Raw genomic sequence first — 8,697 nt, 5'->3', positions numbered from 1 at the left:
GAAAATAAATTTGTGTAATTTAATTAGTGCCAGTAAGTTTTGAGAATAATTTCAGGGTAGTAATTAAAGAATAATCAGCTGACCCAATGATGGAGGGTTTACATATTACCTTTCGAAATACTTTTAAAATACCTGTTTCATTAAAGTATTTCCTCTTCATATAAATGAAAATTTGCATTTACTCCCCTTAATTTGACCCAACCTTTTTAGGGAATATTGGGGAAGTTGGAATGCATATAAGGAGTTTTGATAGAACTAGCATGTTCCCCTAGGTAGGAGAGAACTGTGCCTTCATTTCCTGCAAGATAGGACCAGTGACCATGTAACTTCAAGCCCTCTTGCTAAGGGAACGGCGGTCAGCACAACAAAGACTCCTGCAGCTGCAGCTGTTTTCCTGTTCTGCTCTTAAGTGATTATTCTAGCAGTAGTTTTGCCAGATAAGCAGCCAAGGCCACAAGAAGCACTTTTCTTTTGTCCCTGTTGAGGTTTTGCCTAAATGCTGTTTTCTTGCCTCTCCTCATAGAACTGAGTATGTTGGGATGTCTCCATACTTCATAATACTGCAGTGTCACTGACACCCAGGGGCCAGAGTTTGTGAGGCTCTTCTAGGTGCATCATTATGAGAGTTGAGTCTGACTCTTCTTTCAGTAAAGGTTATGAAATGCCTTTGGAATTCCTAAAATCAGATTGTTTACTTTTGGGCATTGAATTCAAATGATGCTTCTAGAAGGGCAAAGGTAGAGGACGGGTGACAGCGGATAGTAAAGAAGAGAGAAGGAAACCAACATCTCTTGAGCATCTAAGATTGCTTAGCACTATAACTGATATTTTAAAGATGCTCTCTCATTTTATCTTCCCATCACCTGTCAGAGGAGATTCTCCATGCTTCAATTAGGAAATAGAAAAGGAGAGAAATTAAGGTAACATAAGCAGTAAAGTAGCAAATTCGTAATTCAGATTTAACTCTGTCTGACCCTTTTTGGTCTACCACTCTGCCTCCTCGGTTTCATTGGCAAATGCCAATGAAGTCTCTGTGCACGCAGGGTTCACAAATGGTAGTATTCTCTAATGCCTTATGTATAACCATCAACTGACACACTTACAAGGCCGAATGAAATACTGAGTTAACTTCTGACACATTCTGAGAGAAATTAATGAATTGTTCTTTTTTTTTTTTAAGATTTTATTTATTTATTTGACAGAGAGAGATCACAAGTAGGCAGAGAGGCAGGCAGAGAGAGAGGAGGAAGCAGACTCCCTGCTGAGCAGAGAGCCCGATGCAGGACTCGATCCCAGGACCCTGAGATCATGACCTGAGCCGAAGGCAGCGGCTTAACCCACTGAGCCACCCAGGCGCCCTAATGAATTGTTCTTATGTATAAATTGTGAACTACCTTACTGTTGTATGTGGAACATGCGTGTAATTCTCTCTTCATTTATTACTGTTTTCATCGTTATTCTTACCTGCTAGTGATATCTATCCTCCAAAATGCTAAATAGGTTTATAGGAAGCTGCCAAAAGAAAAATGAGTCCGATGACCTGTTTTATTACAATATAAAGGAGAAGTGTATCTTGAACCTCAGCAAAACTTTTACTAAAGAGAAATATAAGGGCACCTGTGTGGCTCAGTTGGTTAAGGGTCCGACTCTGGATTTCGGCTCAGGTCGTGATCTCACGGTCATGTGATCGAGCCCCAAGTTTGGGCTCCACACTCAGCAGGAAGTCTTCTAAAATTCTTTCACTCTCCCTCTACACAATTACATGTACAATTACATGTACACTCTTGCATATTCTGTCTCTCAAATAAATAAATCTTAAAAAAAAAAAAAGATAAAAGAAAGAAATACAATGCTTAAAAACTTGGATGTAGGGAGCCAGACAGACTCCCTGAGTTTGAATCCTCGTTTTGCCATGTCCTAGCCAGGGTGACTTTGGACAAGTTAATGCAGTCAGTTTCTTCAACTATAAAGTGAAGATGCTATCAGTAATACTTATCTCAAAAAGCTGCTATGAGCATTCCATGAATTGAGGTTCTGATGCCTAGAATAGAGCCAGGCACATGGTAAGTACTCAATAAATAAATGTTTTATTTCATCTGTGTGTGTAGAAACAGGTTTGCAGTTCAGCGATTTGCTTGGGTCCTGCCTTCTGTTGGCAGAGTTGGTGCTGACACCCAGGTGTCCTGTTCTTGGTCCAGTGCTGGGTGCTGCAGTGATATACAGAGCAGTATGCATAGGAAACTAGAATTTTCCCTCTATGATTCCAGTGCTATTTCTGTGCTCTGAATGTACACTGTCCACTCTAGGAGCTGTTTATCAACCCAGTTCCCAGATGGAGTATCTTTCCCAGGGTCCCTGGTTACTCTGCTGCTAAGCCAGCTGTCATAGTCTTGTGCTGTGAACCCCTAGAATGCCAAAAATGTTAACAGACTCTACCAGCTCCACAATCCCATATCTATAATTTCCAAATCCCCAAAGCTCTCTAATCTGAAAGCTTTTTCATGAATCACATGACTATAAAACTTGTTCAGACCTGAGCTTATGTAGTGATAAATCACCTGAACTGACAGGAGGCTATTTATCGTTTGTATTTCTCCCTCCTGGTGTGTGTATCTTTTATACTTTACTGCAGGCATACCAGCGTTTTTGCTTATAGGATACTACCCCAGATATCAGTGGGGACACCTATCAGTCAGAATCTTGGCAGGAAGAGATGGGGCACTTGGCACAGGTAAATGAGGAGAGCTTAGTAAAGGGATTGTCTGTAAGGCTGTGGGTGGGTTGAAGGCAAACAGGGATGTTGCAGGAGGGACAAAGGAGGGATTACTTGATGCACCAGGAGCTGCGAATATTCCTAGTGCAGGAGTATTAGGTAGAAAAAAAGAAAGACTAGGTAGAGAAAGCATTACTGGACTCCAGAGAGAGCAGTGTGGGAGGGGGCTGCCCTCAGGAGCTAAGGCCTTAGCAGGTGGAAGGAGTCAGCTGGTAGCAAATCGACAGACAAGTCTGGGAAGTATATACGCAAACTGGCTTTTCCCCTTCCCTGTAGATGTCCTGCTGGCACCTTTCTTTGGCGGCGCTCTACCTGACCCCAGAGGCAAGGGAGCTCAGGGATGTAGACCAGAAGGTGAGCCACTGGGGCCCCACGCATTACCGAGGGTAGCAAGGGGATCTGGAGGGCAAAAGGAAAATGTCCTGCAGGGTGTACTATAATACCCAATATATGCACTCTACCATCTTTCTGAAGCCCCCAAACTCAAGAATGTTTAGAGTTGTATATTGTTAAGTCAACAGCATATGCCTACATTCAAAAAGTATTAATACATACGTGTGGAACATTTTTTTCTTTAGTTTGCAGTTACTATTTACAGTGTTGTACAGACTTATGAATCATTTATAATAATTCCTTGGCTGCCCTGAAAGATTGGAATTACTGAATGAAAGAGTGCTATCTCCTTCATTCATTGATTTATATGGTCATTGATTTTACAGATATTCTTTGTTGATTGCCTACTCTGCAAAACACTTTGGGCTCTGGAGTATAAAGACAAAAATATGACACCAGCTCTTCTAGTAGCTTGCAATTTAGAAAAAGACACTGCTTTGTTGGAAAATAATAATACACTTCTGGGTTAGCAGATAGTTTCATCGCAAAGCTGCCTTGTTGTTGGAGGCTCTGTTTTGAGAAGGGTTTCTTAACCGCATGTGAGCTCAGTGGAAAAAACCTCTATCAGTTGAGTGTGCCATGGACACAGTAGCATAGTGTGTACATGGTGCACAGTTTTGGCTGACTGTGCTTTAACTGCATGGCAGAGTGAGATGGTTCTGATAACAGAAGCAAGGGGAGGGCTTGGGATTAGGAACACCTGAGAAGGCTTCATGGAGTAAGGGGAGCATAGAGGGTTTTTAAGGATTTCTAGACAGGAAAATAACAGGTAGGAGCAAGGGTAAAGGAAGAGGGCAAGACCACCTGTTGTGAGAGGGCTGCCCAGTCTCAGTAGTAAAAAAGTAATAGGTGATCAAAGTAGATTAATGAGCACCTATTCTAAGGAGTTTGGACTTTATTTTGTAGCAAGTGCATTACAACAGGGCTTTTGAGAAGGGGAAGAACTATGTTTTAGGGGAATCATTCTATCAGCTCTTCGAAGAAGGGGAGGATTTAAGAGGAAGGTGGTTGAAAGTCATCTGTTTCAAAGAAGGATGGCTGTCACCTAGGCAAGAGATGGTGATGTGAGAACAAAGACCACAGCATGGGCAATAGAAGCAGCAGTTTGTGGACATTTTGAGAAAGAGATGACAGATGTGGTGTAAGAGATCAGAGGGAGAAGCCACAGTGATTCCAGGGCATCGAAAATGTGAATGTATAAGAGAGGGGGCCTGGCTGCTGAAGCTGGCATGAGGGAACACCACTGCAGTTTTGGACATCTTGAGGCAGTTATGGCTAAAAATATTCACAAGGAGATGCCCTGCAAGTATTTAAAATTCTGAATCTATAGCTCAGGAAAAAAAAAAAAAATGCTAACGAGACAAATTCCATGCCCAGAAAACGTTTCACTACTGTAATTCCTTATGGTAATTCCAAAATGTAAAAAGCTGTAAAAATTGCATGTTTAAAAAAGTTTAGTGTCAAAACTTATTTGGTGACAGACCTGATCTGAATAAATGTGGGCTATGAATAGGCTTTATTTATCCTGTTTAGAATCAATTCTTTATGCTTGGGAAATAAGTTTGAATAAAGGGTCCTGTCCCAAACTACTGGAGGTAGAGTGTTCTATATTAAATTGCACCTGCACCAAATTACTTTTAAAAATTAAAAAAAATATATAAATTCTGAAACATATCTGGCCCAAAGTTTTATTTATATTTATTTATTTATTTTAAAAGATTTTGTTTATTTTAGAGAGAGCATGAGTGGGAGAGGCAGAGAGAATCTCAAGTAGACTCCCCACTGGGCATGGAGCCCAATGTGGGGCTCTATCTCATAACCCCCAAGATCGGAACCTGAGCCTGAGCCAAAAACCCAAGAGTTGGATATGACTGTGCCATTCAGGCACCCCTGGACCCAAAATTTTAGATGAGGTATTATGGACATATATCAATAATTACATTATGAATTTATTTCACATTTTAAGAAAGTATTATCTTTGTTTTGATACATTTAGTATAAAACATTGTAGGTAAACAGATATGTCTTTGTATCTGAAATTTGTGAAGAATGAAATATTCCTTTTTCATACACTGATGTTTGATTTTTTTTTAATTCACAAAATTGAGATACTAGAATACCTACCTCAGAGAGTTTAAAGAGCTAATGAGCAGGATCTAACACTTAAAGGGTATTTTAATAAATGTTAGTCATTCTTATTCCAACCCCTTCAATCAACAAAATATTTCCTAAGAAGCATTTTGTGTATATATTTTTTCTTTCCCAACCTTTGAAAGGGCAGTGAAAGCAAATGTCTCTCTTCTTGAAAATGTGAAGGAAGGAGCAAAAAGGACCAGCATTTCTTGAGAACCTAACATATTGTTTTCCCCATTTCACAGATGCAGAAACAGACTCTGGGATGTTAAATAGCATGACCTAGGTCACCCCTCAGTATGGGGTGAATTAACTTCTCTTTTCCCCTTCACCTAGCTCCCAGGGGAGTGTGAGAGAGAACAGGTAAAACACCCTATCTGCCCCTGAAAGATAGAACTCATTATGGGCCTCCATAGCATACTTCTGGTTCCCTTTTCATGTAGTTAAAAGAATGTTGTCTTTCCATTTGTGCTGTTAATTTTATTTACCTAAAGACATATTTCAGATCCCAAATCATTGAAAATAATTTCTGCTTATGCCCCTTTTTATCTGCCTCCCTGTAACACGTTTTTCCTCTAAATAAAGACTTCTGGAAAAAACATGCATTGGGCCCAGAATAATCAAGTCTAATTTTCAGACAAGCTGAAAGCAGTATCTTAGTGTGATCAGGACTGGGAGGAGGAAAGGGATGTGGAGTGAGGTAAGAGTCTGGTTGCTGTGGTGGCATTGAGGGTGAGGGAGGGAGGTGTTCTGCTTGCTGTAAGAGGGAGTTACCTGCCCAAAAGGAAATCAAGTTTATTGTAACTTGACCAAGCACACAGCAACGTAATCCGGTTCTTCAATTTTTGATGTGGATGCTTTAAATGAGAGAGTGTCACATTTTCTTCCTTTCTTCCCAGACCACACGTTGTAGACCGGGCCCCTCTCCTTCTCAGCCCAGGCTCCCAGGGCAAGGTTTCTTTCTCTTGCTTCTGGCTGCCAGGCAGGAAATGTTCCCAGCTATGGGATAAGCCTCCCCCATTTGGTGGTTGGTGGGGAGGGGGATGAGAAAAGGAAAAGGAAAGGAAGAAGAAACAAAGCAAGAAAAACTGCTAGAGCAGCTAGCCTGAGCCCTGAAGGATCACAGCAGGTTTCCAGTTTCCTAGAAACAGGGATCCCCCCCCTCCCCGGTCCCCGATTCTCTCCTCCCCCTGCCCGCCCGCCCCTCACCTCCCGCCGCGTTCTCCCGGCTCCCACCCCCCCACCCCCTGCGGGACTTGTGGGCGTGTCTTTAAGTCCTTGCTAATAGGGCTGTCCCGAGGGCGGGGCGGCTTCCCAGGGCGCCCCTGACAGCCGCCAGAGCAAGCCCCTTGGAGCTGGACGGGCCACATCGCCCCGCTGGTGACCGAGTCCCCGTGCGCTGGTCCATGCTGGTCTCCGCCTTTGTTCTCGGGCCGGAGCGGGGACATGCGCCGCTGAGGATGGAAGTGGAGGACTCGGGCGGCGTGGTGCTGACTGCCTACCATTCGTACGCTCGCTCCCAGCCACCCAGCTCAGAACCCCGCTGCGCGCCCAGGGCCACCGCCAGCCACCCTGGCAGCAGGTACCCAGAGCGACTCCAAAGGGGGCAGAGGTTTCCCGGGCTTGGGCTTTCATCTCCCAGCTGTGTTTTCTGCCAGGGCATAAGAGCACCTTCACTTGATTTTTGTTCCAACTTTTAGTGGACTGGATGAGTGGGTCTACTGCTTTGTATTGTGTCCTTGATTGCAAGTGGGAAGTGCACCGAAGTCTCCGCCGACAGTGGCTAAAGTCTGTGTTCTTGATACAACTTGAGGATAAATAGGCATATGCCTCATTTCTGCCAAATTCACTCATTGATATATTGGAGAATTAAAAAAAAAATCATTGGAAATGGGACAAGCAGAAAAGAAAAGAAATTAAAATATATTATCCCAAATCCTCGAATACTATTAAAAGTTTTTTAGTAACTGCATGCCATCTGAGTTAAAACATAACTGGAAAGATGCTCTAAAAAGTAAATCTGAGTAGACTTTTTAAAAACAATTTTATTTCTAGATTTTAAAACCATTCAGCCGCATATATACATATATACATTGGTATCATTATTTTATTATTGCTAATGTTGACTTAATGCTGTAAATGCTATTATAGTTTATTTCTTTTGGGTCAAAAGAGGTTTATAACCATCTCATTATGTGTATTTTAGATTTAATATAGCATGGATCTATGTTAAATTACTCTGTATCAGTGTTCATCCGTTCGACGCAAGATCAAGGCCAATGTGACTTTCATTAACTAAACAAAAATGTTAGACTCTTAGGAAATTTCCCTGGGCAGACAATGATAAATGAGATGGTTTGCTATCTGACTCATATTTAGGGGAAGTTTTGCTTATTTAAATGTGGCTCTTTATCTACTATGGATCCACTGAGGAATGGTTTTTTATTTTTTTCTTCTCTTTTAACAAGTGGGAAGTTTGAGTGTTGATGTTCTTTTTTGCATCAAGTTTATTTTCGTTTATTTTTTTTCATACTTTTATCTTTGGTTATGTGATAATGATTACTTCTGTCTCCTCATCTAATTGATTTGTGAGGCTTTCAACAGATTGTGATTTTATTTCAAGGAATATCCTTTTGGCTAGTATCCATGAGAAGAACAAACCACATTGGCATGAGATCTATGTTAGGCTTGGCTAACAAAGACAATATTGTTTCTTCCAAAAAGAGCAGGTTGAGTGAAATCTTATTTTTATGTAAAGACAATGAGAAAGTAACATTTTTCTTCCAGCTTTAGTAGCACATTGTTTTAAAGGCTACTTGAAGATACAAACTTGCATTTGTCTTTAGGATGTCTTTTTTAAACTTAATCCCTGACTATAATTACTCAGATTATGAGGAACTAAATAGATATAAGTGAGTTCTTGAGAAGCAGGGGTCTGGTTTGTGCATTTTTAAATGGTTTTGGTGTAGCTGTCCTGTCTCTAACTCCCAGCAGCTGTCTAGGAGTAATAGCTAGATTGTGCCATTTGGGCCTTCCGAAACTACATCCGTTTCCAAAGCAAACTGGAGGAGAAGTTCCATTAACTCAGCATGTGGTCTTGTGGAATGATAATGCATGAGAGCAAAAGAGCTGTGTGTCATAGTTAGTGTTTTATCATATGGCTGCCAATCAGATTTATGCTGCTCTAAGTTTGCATTTTTGGTGACCACTCACTCTATAGGAACCTTTGTACCACTCAACTCTGATGCAGGAGATAGTTGACCCCGTCCCCTGTAACTAAATCATGAGAGAAGAGCTTAATTTTTTGGTTCCCAGTAACAACAATCAAAAAGAGGTTCCTGCATTTACAAGGAGCCGGAGGACACCATCAATCATGAGTCTGATAACAGAAATAATCA

At 41.4% G+C, this 8,697-nt stretch overlaps 1 protein-coding gene across 3 annotated transcripts in view; it reads left to right on the top strand.

Annotated features, from left to right (window-relative positions):
* Positions 1-6,599: 6,599 nt before the first annotated feature.
* The window catches only part of ARHGAP28 (Rho GTPase activating protein 28), a 205,675-nt gene continuing 203,577 nt past the window's right edge, over positions 6,600-8,697 (top strand). For 2 of the 3 annotated variants that reach the window (XM_059409227.1, XM_059409228.1), the window contains exon 1: positions 6,600-6,881. In XM_059409227.1, coding sequence (XP_059265210.1) covers positions 6,706-6,881 — 176 coding nt within the window. In that variant the 5' untranslated portion in view covers positions 6,600-6,705. The remainder of the gene's footprint in view (positions 6,882-8,697) is intronic. The other variant, XM_059409231.1, reaches the window with a different exon arrangement.

This window comes from Mustela nigripes, chromosome 8 (genome assembly GCF_022355385.1).
Source record: "Mustela nigripes isolate SB6536 chromosome 8, MUSNIG.SB6536, whole genome shotgun sequence".
In the NCBI taxonomy this organism is placed as follows: domain Eukaryota; kingdom Metazoa; phylum Chordata; class Mammalia; order Carnivora; family Mustelidae; genus Mustela; species Mustela nigripes.
Note: the sequence above shows the minus strand (reverse complement) of the source record. Positions and strands in the feature narration are given on the sequence as shown.